The sequence below is a fragment of the Talaromyces stipitatus genome, genomic scaffold (assembly GCF_000003125.1).
Source record: "Talaromyces stipitatus ATCC 10500 scf_1105507295491 genomic scaffold, whole genome shotgun sequence".
Taxonomy (NCBI): Eukaryota; Fungi; Ascomycota; class Eurotiomycetes; order Eurotiales; family Trichocomaceae; genus Talaromyces; species Talaromyces stipitatus.
Genome location: NW_002990122.1, coordinates 721,758 through 742,398, shown reverse-complemented (window position 1 = coordinate 742,398; position 20,641 = coordinate 721,758). Strand labels below are relative to the sequence as shown.

Here is a 20,641-nt window from a genome sequence, read left to right as displayed (position 1 = left end):
TACATCACGCTATATCTATTAATTAATTCTTATTATTGGTTCATAGTTTATGTGTCTGTATTGTCTTGAAAGATTAAAATTAGGTCTAACTATTCTGGAGCTAGCTCCAAAATATACCCCGGAAAGTGGGGCCCAAAAAAGAAGAGAGAGAAAGAAAAAAGTGAAGGAGGTTTCGAATCCGTCTGTAATATTGTCCCTGCACTATTCTATATTTATTATGGTGTCTTCTTGGCACAATTTGAAAGAAAATCGAAGAGTTGTTACATACTCTGAATGTGCCACTCAAAGATACCACAGTGTCCAGTCGAAATGTAATTTCCTAACTGAAACTGAATTTTGACCGTAAATCGTAACATCTATTAAGAAGCCCGGTCAGAGCCGTTACTAGAAGAGCGCATCCTATCCTATTTAAGCATTTTGTATTTTATTCCGAATTTGGCACGATATCGATGTGAGAGTTTCCACCATGCTGCTTTGAATCCCTTGGGTGGTGGTGGTGGTGGTGTAATCAAGCTGGCTGTTTCTTCTGTAATGCCATGGCAATTGAGAGACAAGGGAAACCGTGTCTCTGATAGACAACTGAAGTACTAATGAGAACAGGCTATTTTTACAGCCACTCCCATTGGTTTGCGTTGGAAATACGTAAGGCGTTTGTGGGTCGGCTCAATGAGAATAGCAAATGCTTGCAGCCTTTGGCAGTAATATTGACCAGGAAGCTTTTTTTACCTAATATATCCCTTTTTAAATTACACCAAGTATTCTCGCCGAAATGCTAGCAACGAATGGAAGATCTAGATTGACACCATCACCATACAGTTATAAGAATTTGAATAACCACTCAATAAACTTACATCAGACTCTAAATGCGTGAATGGAGTGAAGTGGAATGAAGGCCAAAATATCTGCCACGTGTGAGACGGCGCCTACTTACTACCCTAACTATTGCCACCACGGAGGATTTGTAAAAGGCTCCTACTGTCCTAGACTAGGGAGATATTTTTTTCAAGCGCTCACATTAGCACTGTACATACGTAAGCCTGGAGCGGATTGTAAAAGAGCACATATATGGCTTGTTGGCAGCAGATGTGCCAGGTGGTCCCAGATGCGTGAGAATCAGAGCATGCGTATTCAAGAAATTCGATGCCAAATCTTATCAGGAACTGAGCATCATTCCAATAACAGAAAGGAATAATGAATGGTAAGAAAGTGCGTGAACTGCCTACGGTTCTGGTAACTCACTCCAGTTTCAGGTTAAGGCCATATTTAAACGATCCTCCATCTTGTCAAACCGCACAACAGGCAATAGAGCCAGACGTTACATATTGATAGAGCTAAAGCAACTGAACCGGATGAGAGCTCTTCAGTTACCTCATTAAAAAATAGTGTCCCCCGTCATAACCTGCAAGGAATTATGATATATTTTAACTGTATTAACGTGATGATTCGGAATCGAAAGGCCGGTAGAAAGGCGAATAAGAAGAGAAATCTCTACCTAAAATGTGACACCTGCAATGGTTATCGCTCACGCTACTATCATCTGCAACATGAGAGGGATCCGATCACGTACCCTCCTAGCGGTACTTGTTCTCGGTTGCGATGCACAGGTTTTGTTCGCTTACCATTGTTGCCAGAATTTGAATGAATTAGTGGAATGCGTTGGAGCATACAGTCATTCGCAGGGGTCTACGGGACAACTCAAAAACGCTCAAATACCACTTACCAGAAAGCTCCTTTCTAGGGGTGTGGTACTGGGTAGTGCATAGATATATAGCTTTTTCATGTATATAGGACCGGAGCTGGCCGTCAGGACTAGGACAAATGCCACATAGTTGCCTGTGGGCCGGCTGGGACTGTTAAATGAAGTAATTAATCAATCAACTGTACCATGACATAAGCTGCGTAAAATACCTATCTTTTTGTATCTTATAATGGGAAAACTGAAGTTTCAGTTAGTTCAGGATACACCATTATCTCTATCGTTTCATTGCCAGCTTTATCTAGCTTTTGTAATCGCTTGTGTTTAGCCTTGTATCGGCGGGTAATGTAAATTGCCAACATGACGAAAATAGACGTTCCCAAAATTGTCCCACAAGCAGCCTTCACTACTTTTTCGTGGTTCTTGTCGTTATTATTAGACCTGGGAGCACCGGAATTAACAGCTTGTGTAGGCTGAGCTGCAGTCGGATTATGTTTAATTAGGGATGTACTAGGAGAGGCAGTCCCTGTCGCTGGCTGCATCAAAGGGACCTTGGTATCAAGCATTGCGAAAATGCTTTGAATTGAGCTCTTGGCAAAAGCAGGTGGATTGTTTGGTGTAGCTGATTGTAGAAAGAGCTCGGATGATTCTGTACTTAGCATAACTTTCAGGTTTTCCACCTTGTCATTGGGGATAAAAAATCTCATGAGTGTGGTTGTATTGTAGTCTAGCCCTAGCCAATAAGGGACAACATCGGATCTGGGAAGTTGCAAAGCGTATGCAATACCAAGAGGGCAATAGTAGTATAATTGGGCTTGCCATATTGCCGAGGTTGCAATGACTTGCCAAGAAAGCTCTTTTTTAAACCCCAGTTGAATTCGCGAGTAGTTGGCTGGTATATGTATGGAAGCGTTTGCGGGAACAATGACATCAGGGATCTGTGTATCAGGCGCGGGAATGCCTGATGAGATTGGTGAAGTGGTGAGTATCGTAGATGTTTTAATAGAGATCATGGGAATGCTCAATCTAGTCGTCCTAGGCTTGGATACGCTGAGGGGTATCTGAGAAGAGACACTTGATGTAGGCCCATACCTGCTGGAAGGCAGTCTCACAAAAGGGCTTGTCCCAGTTGATGTAGGCCTATACCTGCTAGACGGCTGTTCGAGCGGAGGGCTTACCCCAGTTGATGTAGGCCCATACATGCTGGACGGCTGTCCCACCGAAGGAAGTATTCCAGTTGATGTATGCTCATGGTCACTAGACGGCTGTTCGAGCGGAGGGCTTGTCCCAGTTGATGTAGGCACATATATGCTGGACTGCTGTCCCACCGAAGGGCTTACCCCAGTTGATGTATGCTCATGGTCGCTGGACGGCTGTTCGAGTGGAGGGCTTGTCCCAGTTGATGTAGACCCATACATGCTGGACGGCTGTCCCACCGAAGGAAGTATTCCAGTTGATGTATGCTCATGGTCGCTGGACGGCTGTTCGAGTGGAGGGCTTGTCCCAGTTGATGTAGGCCCATACATGCTGGACGGCTGTCCCACCGAAGGGAGTATTCCAGTTGATGTATGCTCATGGTCACTAGACAGCTGTTCGAGCAGAGGGCTTACCTCAGTTGATGTAGGCACATATATGCTGGACTGCTGTCCCACCGAAGGGCTTACCCCAGTTGATGTATGCTCATGGTCGCTGGACGGCTGTTCGAGCGGAGGGCTTGTCCCAGTTGATGTAGGCCCATACATGCTGGACGGCTGTCCCACCGAAGGGAGTATTCCAGTTGATGTAGGCTCATGGTCACCGGAAGACTGTTCGAGCGGAGGGCTTGTCCTAGTTGATGTAGACCCATACATGCTGGACGGCTGTCCCACCGAAGGAAGTATTCCAGTTGATGTATGCTCATGGTCGCTGGACGGCTGTTCGAGTGGAGGGCTTGTCCCAGTTGATGTAGGCCCATACATGCTGGACGGCTGTCCCACCGAAGGGAGTATTCCAGTTGATGTAGGCTCATGGTCACCGGAAGACTGTTCGAGCGGAGGGCTTGTCCTAGTTGATGTAGGCCCATACATACTGGACGGCTGTCCCACTGAATGGCTCATAGGAATGTTCATTTTAAGCTTAAAAAGGTTGGAAAGTCTCTAAATGCGGCGTTTGTAAAGTCATTTAAACCGCAGGCACCTAGGTCAATCGGAACACATAAATTTACGCGAATTTGGTTAGTGAGACAGTGGGGTTCTTATATGTACTGTAAGATACAGCACCTTGCAAGTTCGGCTTTACATGGTTTTCAACTCTTCGACTCTTTCTCAGCGCCACTCCCGTAGCCTAATCTATACTTAGTTTAGACTGGTATTGGTGTAATTTACAATGCGTATCGGACGTACGAGTACCACCAATTTGGGTAAGCAAAGCATGGTTATGTTGGATTAGCTAAGCTAATTCAACCAATCAGACAGAAGAGATTTGTCAGCCAATAATAGCGAGCCACACACTGATCCACCGGGTAAAAGATATCTTCCACCTTGACTGTACTTAGAGACAAAAAAACAAGAACAACAAGGGGATCAAGGATTCCATACTTTTGCATACATAATTTGATACGCTGATATATACCGTTAGAGATTGTTACGTACAATCCAACAGGTTTTATACATACAGTAACACAACTCATCTTTTCTCCAGCCGAATAGTACACAATATGTCAGTCCAATTTAATTACATCTTGTAAGCCTTAGACTTCGGGCACGGACGAGTATTCTGCCAGCAATGATAAGAGGATGATTGCTAAGGAATAATTGAGCAGCTGACTGTCTTTTTGTATAAGGTAGATTGATGTGCGCATTATAGGTCAACGAGGTAGTTAACACAGCTGCCGGAGGTCCTGCTGAAACTTCCCGTCGAGTCTGCGGACTTTTTTTGAGTGAGCAATGTGTGATCTGTTCATGCATTATACTCAACCATCCAATCACTGAGAGCACGAGAGGATGACTTGGAATGCGGGTGGCTAGGTCCTAACACTCTGTTGCGCAGGTCAGAGCATTGTTCCATCAGAGCCAAGGCATTTTGAAGCTTTCCTTGTGATTTCCAAGTCAAGGCAAGGTTATTCATCCTGGCCAGAGTGTCGGGATGCTCAGCTCCCAGCACTGTCTTGGATGTCTCCATTACTTGCACCTCCAGCTTCTCAGCTTCATTCCATCGACCTTGATTCCGGTAGGTTGATGCCAGGTTCGCCATGCTAGTCAGAGTGTCAGGATGCTCAGCGCCCTGCACTGTCTTAGATGTCTCCATTACTTGCACATCTAGCTTCTCAGCTTCATTCCATCGACCTTGATACCGGTAGGTTGATGCCAGGTTCGCCATGCTGGTCAGAGTGTCAGGATGCTCAGCTCCCAGCACTGTCTTGGATGTCTCCATTACTTGCACCTCCAGCTTCTCAGCTTCATTCCATCGACCTTGATTCCGGTAGGTTGATGCTAGGTTCGCTATGCTAGTTAGAGTGGATGGATGCTCAGCACCCTGCACTGTCTTCCTTGTCTCCATTACTTGCACCTCCAGCTTCTCAGCTTCATTCCATCGACCTTGATTCCGGTAGGTTGATGCCAAATTCGCCATGCTGGTCAGAGTGGATGGATGCTCAGCTCCCAGCACTATCTTGGATGCCTCCATTACTTGCACCTCCAGCTTCTCAGCTTCATTCCATCGACCCTGATTCCGGTAGGTTGATGCTAGGTTCGCCATGCTTCTCAGAGTGGAGCGACCTTGAGGGCCAGCTTTCTCCTGATAGATTGTCATCAGCTTCCTGTAAAGTACCTCTGCTTCTTGATACCTTCCGTCAATGAAAAGGCAATCTGCAATCTTTTCAGTTAGATCGAGGTAATTTTCCTCTTGTATAACAAATTCATTTTCATGCACAAGTGTTAAAGCATGGGGAAGGTACTGCTGCCAAAGTCCTCGATTCGTGTGGTGATGATCTGGAAACACATTCTGCAAATGTTCGGCCACCCGTTGGATCCAGTGACTAAATAACGCATTCTTTCTGAGCCAGTTTCTAGTGGCAATATGCACAAGTCTGTGCATACCTATATCCCTCTCCTGACCATTTGTGAATGAATATGCGTTTAAAAGCCCCAAAGCATCGACTCTCTGCCTTCTGGATGTTGCCTGAGGAAGGATGGACTGGGGTATATTTCGCGGGTTGATGCAGGCGATGAAAAAAAGATAGTCGGCAGCTAATGGATCTTGATGTTGAATCTGCTGAAACGATATTAACTAGGTAGTGATGACGGGGTTCTGGATATCTTGATAGCGTCCTGGATCTCTAAAGTCTTCGCTGAGGAGTTCAATAACATCTTGTTCGTGCTCTTGGAGAAGCGTAAGGTAAATCGACAAATCGATACCATTTTCGATAATATATGCTGACGCCTGCGTAATTGCTAAAGGGAGAAAGGCTAGTTGTTCGAGAAGAGCAGCGGTTGTAGCAGAATCTCTAGGCAAGTCCTCGTGCGCTAATGTCTTGTCCAGAATTTTGACTGCAGTTTCTTTATCCACATCTGGAATGGAAACAACATTAAATGGTGCCAGCTTCATCGCGAGTTTTCGGTTTCGGCTGGTGAACAAGATACGGCCTTGCTCACTCTCAGGGAGAAAGTCCTCAAGAGGCGGAGCTATGTGGCTAGCAGCTAACCACATCTTTGTATCATCTGCATTATCAAAAACAAGAAGCCACTTTCCTGCACGCTCAGAGCTGAGGTATATCTTAACCTGTTCTTTAACCTCTGCCGGATTCACGTCACGAAGTCTGAGTTTTTGTGCAATGTGCAGGAACGTCTGGTCAATCATTGCATGGCTGGTACAGGGGATCCAGAAGATTGAGCACTCCTTATTTCGGTCCCGTATGCGGTATGCTAGCTCAAGGGCCACTTGCGTCTTCCCGACTCCTCCTAATCCGGTGATTGCGATCCTCTTGGGTCTATCTTGCATTGTGATAAGTTCTTCCAGTTTCGTGATTTCATCTTCGCGACCAACAAATTTGGGATTTCTTGGGAGCGAAACCATCCAGTGTCGCATGTTCTTACTTTTCATTATGTCAATATCCGGACGACTGATAGGGATAATCGATAACAACGATCTTGCATAAGCGGCCGCTGTCAACGCTGCGTATCCTTGCCACTGCTTCTGCTTATGAGAATCGCAATAATCGCATATCCCTCGAATCACAAGGGTTGGAAGCTCATCCATTAGGCCTGCTGCCTCCATCTCAAAGCAGAGTATACCATACTGTTGTGCCAGACGGTCTCGTGTCTCTGAGTCCTTCATTACCTGATCTCCTGAGGCGATTAGCCCGTAGTGGATATAAGGTGTCCTTGTTTCTCGTGGCTGTCGTGTGATTAATTGTTCTTTATCACACTTTTCACAGGTGCCTTCCCCGGCGGCATGGTGATAGGAGGATTTGAAAAGGAAGTCTGTAAGCTGTTCTGGGGGCAAAAGCCTTTGTTTTATGTCAGGATGCCGTTCGAATACTTCCTCTACTATTTTTAAAACATCATTCTCACTCCCCATCATTCGTTGTGCCTCAAGCTGATTTATATGAGTCAAAAGGCTATGCGGTGGTTTGTTCAAGGTGCCCGTTCGCTCGAGTTTCCCGCATCGAACCGCCTTGCCATAATCATACTGGATCACTCCACTGTGCTCCCCAGCCGGTCTGCTGACCACGACATCGCCTAGTCGAATGTCATTGTTTTTGCCAGGGACGCCGCCTCCAATTCCAATCATCAGTCCATATTGGAGCCGTGGATAGGTAGCACGCATGCGAGACACCACATTCGCGGCAGCCACCGTTCCGTATACACCATATGGCAGGCAGGCAATGACGATATAGTGGCCGTTTAATTCGCCAAGTTCGTAGGCATTTGAATCGCTGGACGGTTTCGGCAGCGGACTTTGAATTTTATTCAGCATGGCGCGGGCCGCTGCGACCTCTACCGGCAAGGCGCATATCCACGCGACTGTGTAGTCGTTGTGCGTTAAAGTGGTCATTATGAGCTAGACATGGTTCAGATGAAGTGCATATACCCGGTCATTGAACTACTTATGATGATGAAAGAATATGAAGCACTGATCATGAGGCTGAGGAGGGATAGCATGTTCATGGTACTGCCGACATACCTAACGCACGGTCCCCTAGCCATGAATTTACAGTACAGAAAGCAACATCTGGTATTGTATAGTTACGCTCAATACTGCTCGTAAATTACCGAATTCATGGACTAAGCCTAATATGGATTAGATTGCGGGAGTGGCGCCGAGAAAGAGTCGAAGAGTTCCAAATTATGTAAAGCCGAACTTGCAAGGCGCTGTATTAGAATTAAAAGATAATAGCTGATGTAGGATTGCTACAGTACATGCTCCTCCATGTAAACTTGGCCATCAATTGTAACCTCAACATTGGTACATGTAACTTTACACAAGGATGAGAAGTCGCTCCTTCGCGGTCAATGTTGTTAGCCGTCTTATTTACAACGTATCCGAATATCTAAGCAATCTTGAGGACTCTATAGAAGCCCTCTTTATCCCGAAACGAGTTTTTAATAATACGAGGAACACTAGTCTCAGGCACAATATTTGTGGCTTACCAAGTTATAGGACACAACGAGATGATATTGATAGCCAGGCTGTTGATTAGAATCTCTCAGCGGATCTGCAATACGCCTGCCAGTACTGGGTATACCATCTTGGCCATAGCGAACCTCATATCGTTGAGTCTCTAGCTTTTGATTTTTTGAAAAAGCATTTCCTTCACTGGTTGGAGGCACTAAGTCTAATGGGTGTTATATCAGAAGCAGTAGCAATGATAGATGCGGTACAGTCTAGGGATGGGGTAAGTTCCTCTATCATCTATACTCGACACATAACTAAGATTATAATTACAGAAGGGCATAGATGTTGAAATTTCAGGCTTTCTCTATGATGCTAAACAATTCATTCTTAAAAACACTTACATTGCGGGTATTGCTCCACTCTAACTTTATAGTTCTGGGCTAGTATTTTCACCAATGCAAAGTATTGTTAGAAGGATATTTTCTGGTAGTATACCTAAATACTTGCACATACTACCACAGGTGGAGAATTTATGGAGGTCAGGACTACAAACACTCGAGGGCCATTCAGGTCTGGTTCATTTAGTGGCCTTCTCTCCGGACGGGCAAACCCTAGCCTCAGGCTCTAAGGATGACACTGTCAAGTTCTGGAACGTTAAGACTGCCTCTGAACTGAAGACCCTCCGGGGCCATTCAAATTCAGTTTATTTAGCGGCCTTCTCTCTGGACGGGCAAACCCTAGCCTTAGGCTCTGGCGATGACACTGTCAAGCTCTGGAACGTTAAGACCAGCTGTGAACTGCAGACCCTTCAGGGTCATTCAAATTCCGTTTATTTAGTGGCCTTCTCTCCGGATGGGCAAACCCTAGCCTCAAACTCTGGCGATGACACTGTCAAGCTCTGGAGCGTCAAGACCGGCTCTGAACTGCAGACCCTTCAGGGCCATTCAAATTCGGTTTATTCAGCGGCCTTCTCTCCGGACGGGCAAACCCTAGCCTCAGGTTCTTACGATGACACTGTCAAGCTCTGGGACGTCAAGACCGGCTCTGAACTGCAGACCCTTTCGGGGGTTTCAAGTTCGCTTGATTCGGTAGCCTTCTCTCCGGACGGGCAAACTCTAGCCTCATACTCTGGCGATAACACTGTCAGGCTGTGGAACATCAAGACCGGCTCTGAACTGCAGACCCTTCGGGGCCATTTAGGCTGGGTTGACTCAGTAGCCTTCTCTCCGGACGGGCAAACCCTGGCCTCAGGCTCTGAGGATGACACTGTCAAGCTCTGGAGCGTTAAGACCGGCTTTGAACTGCAGACCCTTCGGGGCCATTTAGGCTGGGTTAATTCAGTAGCCTTCTCTCCGGACGGGCAAACCCTAGCCTCAGGCTCTAGGGATGATACTATCAAGCTCTGGGACGTCAAGACCGGCTCTGAACTGCAGACCCTTCGGAGCCATTCAAGTTGGATTAATTCAGTAGCCTTCTCTCCGGACGGGCAAACCTTAGCCTCAGGCTCTGGCAATGGCACTGTCAAGCTCTGGAACGTCGAGACCAGCTCTGAACTGCAGACCCTTCAGGGCCATTTGGAGTCGGTTTTTTTAGTGACCTTCTCTCCAGATGGGCAAACCCTAGCCTCAGGCTCTTACGATGACACTGTCAAGCTCTGGGACGTCAAGACCGGCTCTGAACTGCAGACCCTTCGGGGCCATTCAGGTTCGATTGATTCAGTGGCCTTCACTCCGCTTGCGGAAGTACATACTGCGACTAGATCCGGAATGAATCGACGACTCCATAAATGTGACCCGAATTTATGGAGTATTAATTCTCAAATATCTTTATCAAACAACTGGGTTGCATTGGGAGACGAGAATCTACTGTGGCTCCCTCCCGAGCATCGTCAATTTACAATTTCAGCTGTCAAGGAAGCCTCCCTTGCTCTTGGGTATCGTGACGGGCGAGTTTCTATTATAGGATTTCATACATTGTAGATTGAATTTTATTTAATCTTTTATATTCTCTATTATTTACTAGTATTCCATTTTATCTATGAATTCTCGAGCAATTTCTGCCGGATTCTGCTGTGGGCAAGTTTGCCACCCCAATCCAGCCATGCTACTCTTGTGTAATATTACTCGTAAGTACAATACTGAAATATAGAGGGAAGATTATTGTTCCGACATAAACCAGATGGAGTTTAGCCTAGTTTCACAATAGGGTTCCAGAGACAAAAAGAGTGTATACTGCGGTGACACCAGTTTCCAGAAACCCTGTACAGAACATATTCTTCCATCTTTAAAATCGTGTAAAGAATCTGACCGTAAGGTCACGTGACACTAGTCGTTCGGAGACTAGCTATAGCTTCAACCCCTGAGTTGTATGTAAAAAAAGAGACAAGTAATACACAGAGATTCAACGCATCGAATCATCTCCTTATTAATACTTACAAGCAACTGATCATTGATCACTATTACTGAACGATATCAATCCTCTGAGTCTATACGATCCATTCACCGATTTCTTTATAAATCGGAAATACTGTACTAAAAAGACTCATCCTTCTTGTTCAACTGATCCTTTCGAATCTCTATTACGAATTGGCGGATTATTGACGTGTTGAATTATGTAGAATCAAAATAAAGCGCGTTTTCGGGAAGAAGCGGTTAATTTGATTACCGATTACGTTAACTACTCGCCTTCGTGTACTCTTTAACGAGCCCTACATCGTTCCTACTTTAAGACCCTGAGTCCCTAACATTTGATTTCTCAGATGCCTCTCTATAGCAACTTTCTAATGTGTACAGCTCGACCAGACTGGACACTGACCCCCTTTCTTGGCCAGAGAAGAGATGTCTTTTTCCGATTCTCAGTCTACTTCGCCTGCAAAATCTAGCTTTGACCACAGCGCTGGAACCTCGCTAACGAGTGCAGAGAATGTAGAGGAAGGACCAAAACTCGAAGTTGGTGTCTTTTCTGAGAGGAAAGCAAGCGAGACAGAGGATGCTACTAGCGAGGACCTTAACCTAGTGGAATGGGACGGTCCCGACGACCCCGAAAATCCTCAAAACTTCACAACTGCGAGGAAGTGGGCGATCACCATGCTATTATCTTCGCTTACGGTATGGGTTGCATTCTCAACTAGCGTGTTTAGTCAGGCCACCCGAGTGACTGCCAAGGAGTTCGGTGTATCCGATGAGGTTATAATCCTGGCAACCAGTCTGCCACTTTTCGTACGTTCAACCTTCTCCTTTGAGCCGATGTGCTGTGTCTTATTCTCAATCTTTACGATCAGGGATTTGCACTTGGTCCGCTACTGTGGGGCCCGGTTTCCGAGCTATTTGGCAGAAAAGGACCGTTTTTCCTTGGCTATTTTGTCTTCATCATCTTCCAAATTCCAGTTGCTGCTGCTCAGAACGTGGAGACAATTATGCTTGCTCGGTTTTTAATCGGATTCTTCGGCTGTGCTCCCTCAGCTATTGTCGGAGGCGTGCTAGCTGATATTTGGAATCCTGTCGATCGAGGAGTAGCAATGGCTTTATTCGCTGGAGGAACATTCGGTGGCCCTACTTTGGGCCCAATTCTGCACGTAACTTTCTTTATTCCTCTCACAATGTTCCCAATCATTTACTAACAGTTGTTAACTCGTTATAGCGGTGGCTTTATTGTCCAATCTCGGCTGGGATGGCGGTGGACAGCTTGGATTAACTTAATTGCCGCTGGGTTATTTATGATCATTGCCTTGCCTATTGTTCCCGAGACATACCAGCCCGTCATTCTTCAAAGACGGGCGGCTCGTCTACGGTTAAAAACAGGGAATTGGGCATACCATAGTAGAATGGACGAAACCCATCCCGGGGCTGGAGACATGCTTGTTCGATACGTCAAGCGCCCGTTTCAGATGCTTTTCTTAGAGCCCATTTTACTCTGCATCACCCTTTATCTTGCCGTGATATATGGAATTCTGTACCTGCTCTTTGAATCCTATCCGTACTCATTCCAAGAAATCCGTGGTTGGAAGAGCGCCGGAGTTGCAGCCCTACCATTTTTAGCTGTCCTAATCGGAGTTCTGCTTGGATGCATTTATATCATTTTCCTGACCAAAACGAGGTTTGCCCGTAAGTTGCAAAAAAACGGACGCCTGATTCCCGAAGAACGTCTCATTCCTATGTTCCTTGGCTCAGTTCTTCTACCTATTGGTCTCTTCTGGTTCGGTTGGACATCCGACAAGAACATTAACTGGGTGGCACAAGCGTTAGCTGGCATACCTATCGGTGCTGGTATTCTCATTATTTTCATGCAGGGATTGAACTATGTGGTTGATGTGTACTTGACTTTTGCCAATTCCGCGATTGCGGCCACCACTTTGTTCCGAAGTCTTCTGGGAGGTAGTTTCCCGCTTTTTGCTATGCAGATGTACAAGAAACTTGGCGTGCCTTGGGCAACTAGTCTCTTGGCATTCTTGACTGTTGCCATGATTCCTATTCCCATTCTATTTTATTTTTATGGGGCTAAGATTCGCAGTTTGAGTCGCTTCAATTTTGGCACCTAGGAGGCAATAGGGTATGGATCAGTTCCAAGATTCGTGATACTAAGTAAGGACTCGAGTCCAAAGGCTACTTGCATTATGGTAATAGAACAAACCCACAAAGTTACGGCTATTTTGATCAATGAAGATGAATGAGATTTCGATAAATGAATCAGACTTTTGTAACACGTATATGACTTGTCTCAAGGGTCCCAGTGATATGTTTAGTACAAACCCACGAGTGTTCGACATTAACAGAATTGTTTGAATAGCGATCTTACGAATCACTATACGGCGCTGTAGCTGTCAGATAATCCGGCTTTCAAACGAGGCAGAAAGATCGACTGTTCAATCTTACAGGTCTAAAAGGCACCTTTAGGCATATATCTGGGCACCTAGATTTCAGCCCAATATTTACCCCTCCTGATAGCTCACAAATCACCCCGCCAAAGGTGTCTATAAAGGACCCGGCTTTAAAGACTTGAAAGACAGACACAGAACTCAATACATACAATCTTGCTAGTCATTTTTTTTCTTTGATCCTAGTAAAACCCTCTTCAGGATTGGCCTGGAATAAACCGACCAATCCGACAGTAGCACGCCGTCAATTCGTACGCGAACTGGTCGGGATTACTATTCTCCGTGCGCTAGAACGACCAACACCATATAATGTATCTAGGCACCCCGCCCCCCCCCTAGTTTCGGGGGTCAGTCTTTCAATATTACATTTCGTGCTATATAGCAAGGCTCACCACGTAGGGCAGTTGGATCGCCCTAGCTTACGATATCCTACGCTTCGTGATACGGGACGTAGCTAAACCAACAAGAATAATTCGAAAGACAGACAATCCCAGTACGTACGACGTACTTGCATTGATATCTCGCAATTCGTAATAATTCGGATATCACCTTAAGGTTATGTAGCAGCGGTTTCAAAATTCACACGAACGAGAAAAGCTTACCGTAGCTTAATTCGAACAGCTCCCCTCTTTGCCTTGTATATCATGTAGGTGGTCGTGATGAGCTCGTGATCTAGCTCGTGCTTCTTCATCTCCACAGTAGGCTGCTTGTTAACTAGTCTTAATGACTATCATTGCACCTTGGCTTCCTTTCGGCCGGCCTCGAACGGGTTCGCCGTCTTCATAAGCTTGGTCTATGACAATAACCTCATTACCTACATTACATCGCTACCACTTGCCTACGGGATTCCATTTTTGTCGCCACAGTCGTATCATCGTCAGACAACAATTATTCAGTCAAATCGTTTTCTAAGAGGAGCTATCCGTCCAGTGCTATTGTAATTAGACGGATGTAAATCCCAAAGAGAGATTCTAATTTTTCAATGGGCTAGATCCACATGTATGGATTATTTTCTGCAGGTCCGGAATCCATGGGAAACAGGTAGTTAGACGTAATCAACAGGCAAGTTGGCCATACAAGCGAGCTGGCACCCATGTATTCCATACAAATGATCATTGTTCATCATCTCGGTATCTCGACAAAGTCATATGCGTACACTACTTTAAGCATTCACGCAATTGAATGGCTATGTTAAGTAATTAATCAATGAGTTTGAAAAAATATATAAGTCAGTATACTGATTACGTCTAACGTAATCGGTAAGCGAAGGGGCATTTTCTCCTGAACGCGTACACAATCTTGAATCCAAATCTCAATTTCTAGCCCACATACAAATTATATACAAAAAATTAATTACTAGTACGATTAGGACACGTAGTTATTTTATGTCCTTCAATGCCACAGCCACTGCAGCGAAATTGACGCCGTACAGGTGGATGAGAGACTGGAAGCTCAGGCTCGGCCGGAACAGTAGTAACAGCTTGAGATGCCTCAATCTGATCTTGTATAAGCACCTGAGCCTCCTCCGTACTAATTCCTTGCTCATTAGATAATTGCTTCTTAGATTTCTGGCGTTTCTGTTTCTCTTTTTCATGTGCAGTCCGTAAATCATGATTTTCTTTCCGTGCGAGTAAGAGATCATTCATGGTTGTTTCATAAGCCTTTGATGCCTACGTAATTACTTTATAAAAAACCTTAGATGAATTTTCTGTATGCTGGCTTATTTGTTTTCCAATTGTAGTCATTTAACACTTGAGTTGACGTGCATTCTGAGGTGTTTGTAAGCAAGATGACTGTGTATCGCTTGATCGACTTGGAGGAGGTGTTGGGGTCTTCAATTGGATAGTAAGCTGTTGATAGACTCGATCTAGATTAAATAGTACTAATCCAGTAGCTGCAAAGCTATTCCGAATATTTTGAGCTTTATATGCCATTGTATGAGCCTTTGGAAATGCAGTGAAAAAGTCGAATTTGTCAATATAATTGAACCTAAGCCTCATCCCGGTCATCCGCTTCTCAATAAGCTGTCCATAATGTCGCTTTAAAACAGCAAAACAGCCCATATCAAGAGGCTGTAAGAGATGTTAAGAATGAGGAGGCATATACACTGCAATAATATTATTCTCAGTGCATATGCGGTCAAATTCAGCTGTTAGATGACTTCCATGGCCATCAAGAATTAGCATCCGATACTTTCCAATTGACCGGTCATTTGTAAGAGGAATAAAATGGAGTTTAAGCCATTCTAATCCAATCTTATCTGTTGTCCATCCATTATCACTGATATTGATTATCTAGTTAGCTGGAAGATCCTCAAACCAGCCTAACCACATATATTTCTTTGCCTTGAAGATAATATATGAAGGTAAAGCCCATCCTGTTGAGTTAACTGCCTCAATTGCAGTTACCCATTCTCGATCACCAGGTTGTAATAGCTTTGGCCAAGTATATCGATCACTTCCAGTAATAACCTTCGCAGTTGCACAAAGTCCCATAGCAAAGCCAGTCTCATCAAAATTATAGATATCCTCTGGCAGGATTCCATATTCCAATATAACCTTTCGTACGCGATCAAAATATTCTTAGATTATCTTCGGATCTTCGCATTTAGCACGTTCATAGTCGTATTTCCGCGAGAATTTTGATTCAATCTCTAGACGACGTTTGACAAGGTTATATACCCATTTTTCTCCAACCTATTGATTTCCATATTGAGAGAGAAGACAATTGGCCATCTCTCGTACAAGAGAGTGCCGAGGAGGTAATCCACGTTTATCCAGGTCGAGTATCCATTTGACAAGTGATTCCTCCTCAAATTGAGTCAATTTATGACTGTTGGCGCGTATTTGAGATCTCTGTTGAGTACCGCTTAATCTCTTCTGTAGAGTAGTCCGGGGTATCTTATAAATCCTTGCAGCTTGAGCCACGCGCAAGATTCGTTCGTTTTTTAAATCGGAAATAGCTAATAAGATTCGGCCCTCTTGCTCAGCTAAGTCCTTTTTGTTTTTATTGAGAATTGGTGGCATGTTGACGTGTTAAATAATATAGAATCAAGATTGTGTACGCGTTCGGGAAAAAATGCCCCTTCGCTTACAATGCCCCTTCGCTTACCGATTGCGTTAACTATTTTTACACCGATTGTGTAATTTGGATATATGTATAAAATCCCAGACCTGTGGTCTACCCTGCTAGTAGAGGTCTTAGATATACATCATAGTAGTAGTATTATGTATCTAAATACCACAGATGTTATACTTGCCTTGAAGAATCTGATTATACTCGAGATGAGTCGCATCGACGGTGAACGGGGGCCGAAAATCTCCTCTCGCAAAAAATTTAAAGTGGATTTACAAAGGCAAAATGGTCTTCGGGCAGCACAAATAGATATGGCTTTTTGGAGAATCTGGTTTTTCTGTCGACATTTTGGCTACAGAAGCAAAAATGAAAAGGATTTACCCCGCCGAGTTCAGTGGCTTGGTTCTTGTCAAAGTAACGGAACGACTATCGTCGAATTTGTGATGGGAAACGACGCATTGGACAGGGAGGCCGTCATGGACATGCATAATATATGGCAATGGCTCCGGTTCTTGTTGTTTCGCCATATTAAAGAAACTACTAAGGGTAGTTGTCGGGGTAATGATCTCCAGCTACTAACACACTGGGTAAGCGATAAGTGTGCATCTGGCTTGGATATCATACTGGATCTTCTTACTGGAAACCAGCCACCTACATGGACACAAACAGGACGTGTAGCCAAACAATACTATGGCATGGATTTTCTGAACGAAGCACTACAGGCCTACTTGAGCCAAAAGAACTATAAAGAATTTAATGATAGTTCTTTGGCCGTGTTTAATATTATATAATCTGAAATCTGAAATCTCTTTTGTACATATCTGAGATGGATTTTAGTGAAAATCCTGCACTACATTTACTCTTTCAGTTCGGAATTGATTAGTGAAAGGCTGAAGCTCTTAAGCCATATAATGTCTTCAAGAGAAAGCCAAACAGTCCAGTTACCATATAGTTGTGCTACAGTACTAGAAGTGTCATGATCGCATAAAAAAGGAAGTAATAATATCCGAATGAAAGATGAGCCCATTCTGAGCACTGTATAATCGTTTGTAAAAACAGTGCACTGTGTTACTAACTTCAATTGTTTGACCATGTTTCACCCAAAACTTGATCAGGCAAAGTGCCGGATTAACAATATTCCCAAAGTTCCATCTAACTGTAATTTACTGTAAAATAACAGATGTCACTTGAAACTACAATACATTGTAGAAACAAACTGAGTTGATGGTTACTGGAACCTTCTATGCAAACCAGTCAAGCCCACTAGTGTATGGGTGCCTGGTAGCCTAGTAAGCTGTGAAAAACATTCTGGTTGTCTTTGTTTTTTCATAAGTCTGACATTATGGTCATTCATATCACTAGTATAAGAAGATTGTGTCCCACACAACTTTAAACTACTATAGTAGGGCTAGACTCCTTTAGGGCATATATTGCCTTGAAAACAACGAAATTGTCATTCAAGCAGAAATCTGGGAACAGTCTTCGTTGTATGCCCCTACTCCAGGTAACTTCGATCGTCACACACCATTTATATGACGCAGAACTAATCTTTCTTCACTCAATTCTTCAGGAAGAAATTCATTGGGGTTGGATTTGCCCTCCTCAACCTGGACGTCGTAAATAATCTTGAGAGATTCTTCACAGATACGGAGACGTTGTTGGATACATCTCCTGTACGAATCGGCGCTAAGCTGAAACTGTTCCTCAACTAGAAATTTAAGTGCTGCAAGGCTTTCAAAACAACCCTCCTTCTGTGGTAGGAACGTATCAGATGTAATATTTTGTAGAAGCCTGTCATCGATTGACTGTATATCGAATTCTAGGTCTGTGATGGCGTTCAGAGTTATATTGTAATATTGCTCGAGGTCTTCACTAGTGATAGAAACTTTGGAACTAAATAAAGGTCATTAACTGACAGCATTCAGTAATTTTTGGATGACTTATAAGTGAACGCGTACAGTTTAACTTTTCCCAAAAAGATTCTAAACGGAGTTTTGTAACTGGATATAAGGTTCGCGCATCCATGAAGAAATGGTGGAGATAGTCTCTGGTCGGACTTCCCAAGTATCTTATTCAAGGACCGACAAATCACGAAGTATTGCTGTAGTGGTAGTTGAAGTATTTGAAGTTCCTCTTCATAATCCTCTGTTGCAATCTGAAGTGAGGATATGGTGTTTGCCAATAATCTGGCTTGATTGCGGATGTCGCGGACTGGTAGAGAAGCTGGACGAATGGTTTTCAGAGTATCATAAAGGGCAGTGCCAGTTCTCTGCACGATATCAATTTGTAAGCGGACTATTGAGTTCCGCGTTCGCCGCAACAAAGCTATATATACGTTATATATATATCTACAACTTTGAATTGCTGCAGATAGAGCGGTTAAATCTGGAAGAAGGTGCTCAAGAATAAGCATGATAAGCTCATTGGGAAGAGCTTTGAGATTGGGTGGCATACTGTAACGAATGCTCTAAGAAGCACAGTTCTATATGGAATTGAGATGAGGTTGAAGGGTGCTGAAAATTGCTTTATACGTTATTTACGCACCCTACCTGATTCTTTCCAATAATATATCAGTGACATGTGGTAGAGCTGGTATTATAAATACAGCATGAGAAACGATTAATTATGAAATATACCGTTACCAGCCGATTGCTGCTCTCTTAGCAGGAGCTCCCTCACCAAATCTTTGCGAGATGCAGATCTGGGTAGCATCGTAGTGGAATCTGGCTCGTAGCGCCCTAGAATATCCCTTAAATTCTTGCTCTAGAACTCGAAGTAGCGAGTGGTGGTCACCGAATCTCTCAAGCAGGTTATTCATCATGTGAAAGGGATTGCCGATGGCTTCGTCAAGGGTCTGAATCTTCATGATTTTCTCATCTCTACCTTGAAGCGACGGGGAAGTGACAGTCAGGGATTTTCCAATCGTGGCCCATACAACAGGAAGTGCGTGATAGATCAGATGCATGATTCCTGCAGCTAGGACACTAAGCCCTCGCTTAAGCAGAAGGAAGAGGATAAAGGAATCGCACATGTCCCAAACCTAGTTTCCTTCTTCGAGGATCAGTTCATGTGCCAACCCGATCTACAGTTTAATCCTACCCTCTATTTCTAGCTCTCATGCCTTACCTGATCAACAGGCGTTCTACCCTGTATAAATAGATCCGTAACACCTATGCTATGTTACACATAGGTATCCCCCAAAATCCTCCTGGAAAATAACATAGATCATCCTTCTTCATCTAGAAGGAAACTTTCAGGGAATACACGCTTCGAATATGAGTGAAGGATGTATTATTGCATTTAGTGCATTATCACTCCTTTTCATGATCCTAGTAGATATTATTCACGTCTCTATAATCCTGATAGATGGTCTATATTCCCCAATGCCTCTTAAAGATTATCCCATGTCGCCCACCATTCAGCTGTTGGAGATTCCACCTTATAATATTCACGCCAGTATTCGATGTCTTCATGTTGAATATTGGCGTCGAATCTCGTAAATGTAGCACGTAAGAGTTCACAGAAATTCATCAATATAATCAGAATTTGTCTGTCACAGCGGTACGCCACTGTCCACATACTCCAGAATTCTCCAAGCATCCACACTCTGAAACAAACAGTCTGACCGCGCCTTCAACAGTAAATCCGTATGAATGATAGAACGTTGCGTGCATTAATGCAGTTTGCCCTTTTCGATCCTGAATATTCAGATCTGCACGATTGAATATTAGTGCATTGACTGCCCGTACTATGGTATATTGTTAACAGAGGCTGCTATGATTAGTGGGGTACGTCCATATGTATCTTGAGCATTACTATTTGCACCATACAGGTAATGACTTTATGAGTAAAGGATCAACCTCAAGTGCCTGTGCGGCACGGCGCAAAGGTGTATACATGGCGCTGTTAGCAAAGCCGTGATGATCCGGATTGGCGTGTGCTGCTAAAAGGGCGTTGACAGCGGCTACATCGCTTCTTTGTGCTGCCCAGCTCAACGCTGTTTTCCCACGGGAATCTGTGATATCTATGTTATCAGAGTTCCGAATGGCAGTTTGGAGACTGCCGCTCCTTATCCCTAGCACTGTTTGATGCAAAATTGAGAATTGAAAATAATCATCTTCATCGCTAAAAAGATGCATCAAGGATTGGGCAATCGGATCATCGAATGAACTTCCAAGGATCACACTCCAAGCAGATTCGAATGATGGAAGAGACTTGCTTGCTAGTATAAGCGCGAGTGAAGCTTAATTAGAACCTAGGGTTCAAAGTAGAAGGGTGGAAAAGGGAAATGGGAAAAGTGCGCAGAATCCTTCCACATTGAAAACTCCCTGCCGCCCAGAAAGGATTGCTTACTCACTTTCCATCACTGCTAACTTCATAAGGGTCAGCACCTTCGTTGATCA

At 44.1% G+C, this 20,641-nt stretch overlaps 6 protein-coding genes across 6 annotated transcripts, besides 1 other annotated feature; 2 read left to right on the top strand and 4 right to left on the bottom strand.

The window, feature by feature from the left end:
- Positions 1–1,705: 1,705 nt before the first annotated feature.
- TSTA_109910 (uncharacterized protein) lies at positions 1,706–3,762 on the bottom strand (the record flags this gene model as incomplete). Its single annotated transcript, XM_002488522.1, has 2 exons — positions 1,706–1,850; positions 1,964–3,762. The coding sequence occupies 2 exons, from the start codon at positions 3,760–3,762 to the stop codon at positions 1,706–1,708; spliced, it is 1,944 nt and encodes a 647-aa protein (XP_002488567.1).
- A 749-nt stretch (positions 3,763–4,511) lies between these two features.
- On the bottom strand, positions 4,512–7,729 carry TSTA_109900 (kinesin light chain, putative; the record flags this gene model as incomplete). The annotated part of the gene is made up of 2 exons (XM_002488521.1): positions 4,512–5,947; positions 5,978–7,729. The coding sequence occupies 2 exons, from the start codon at positions 7,727–7,729 to the stop codon at positions 4,634–4,636; spliced, it is 3,066 nt and encodes a 1,021-aa protein (XP_002488566.1). The 3' UTR covers positions 4,512–4,633.
- Positions 7,730–8,162: 433 nt separating this feature from the next.
- Positions 8,163–10,269, top strand: TSTA_109890 (G-protein beta WD-40 repeats containing protein, putative; the record flags this gene model as incomplete). The annotated part of the gene is made up of 3 exons (XM_002488520.1): positions 8,163–8,213; positions 8,376–8,570; positions 8,812–10,269. 3 exons carry the CDS (start codon positions 8,163–8,165, stop codon positions 10,267–10,269), a joined length of 1,704 nt encoding a protein of 567 aa, XP_002488565.1.
- An 846-nt stretch (positions 10,270–11,115) lies between these two features.
- On the top strand, positions 11,116–12,827 carry TSTA_109880 (uncharacterized protein; the record flags this gene model as incomplete). The annotated part of the gene is made up of 3 exons (XM_002488519.1): positions 11,116–11,508; positions 11,571–11,860; positions 11,930–12,827. The coding sequence occupies exons 1-3, from the start codon at positions 11,128–11,130 to the stop codon at positions 12,825–12,827; spliced, it is 1,569 nt and encodes a 522-aa protein (XP_002488564.1). The 5' UTR covers positions 11,116–11,127.
- Positions 12,828–14,620: 1,793 nt separating this feature from the next.
- Positions 14,621–16,144: a mobile genetic element.
- TSTA_109870 (uncharacterized protein) lies at positions 14,678–14,809 on the bottom strand (the record flags this gene model as incomplete). Its single annotated transcript, XM_002488518.1, has 1 exon — positions 14,678–14,809. A coding segment is annotated over one exon (132 nt), but the record flags the coding sequence as incomplete, so codon positions are not given.
- Positions 15,458–16,189, bottom strand: TSTA_109860 (uncharacterized protein; the record flags this gene model as incomplete). Its single annotated transcript, XM_002488517.1, has 3 exons — positions 15,458–15,744; positions 15,778–15,859; positions 15,908–16,189. The coding sequence occupies 3 exons, from the start codon at positions 16,187–16,189 to the stop codon at positions 15,458–15,460; spliced, it is 651 nt and encodes a 216-aa protein (XP_002488562.1).
- Positions 16,190–20,641: the final 4,452 nt, after the last annotated feature.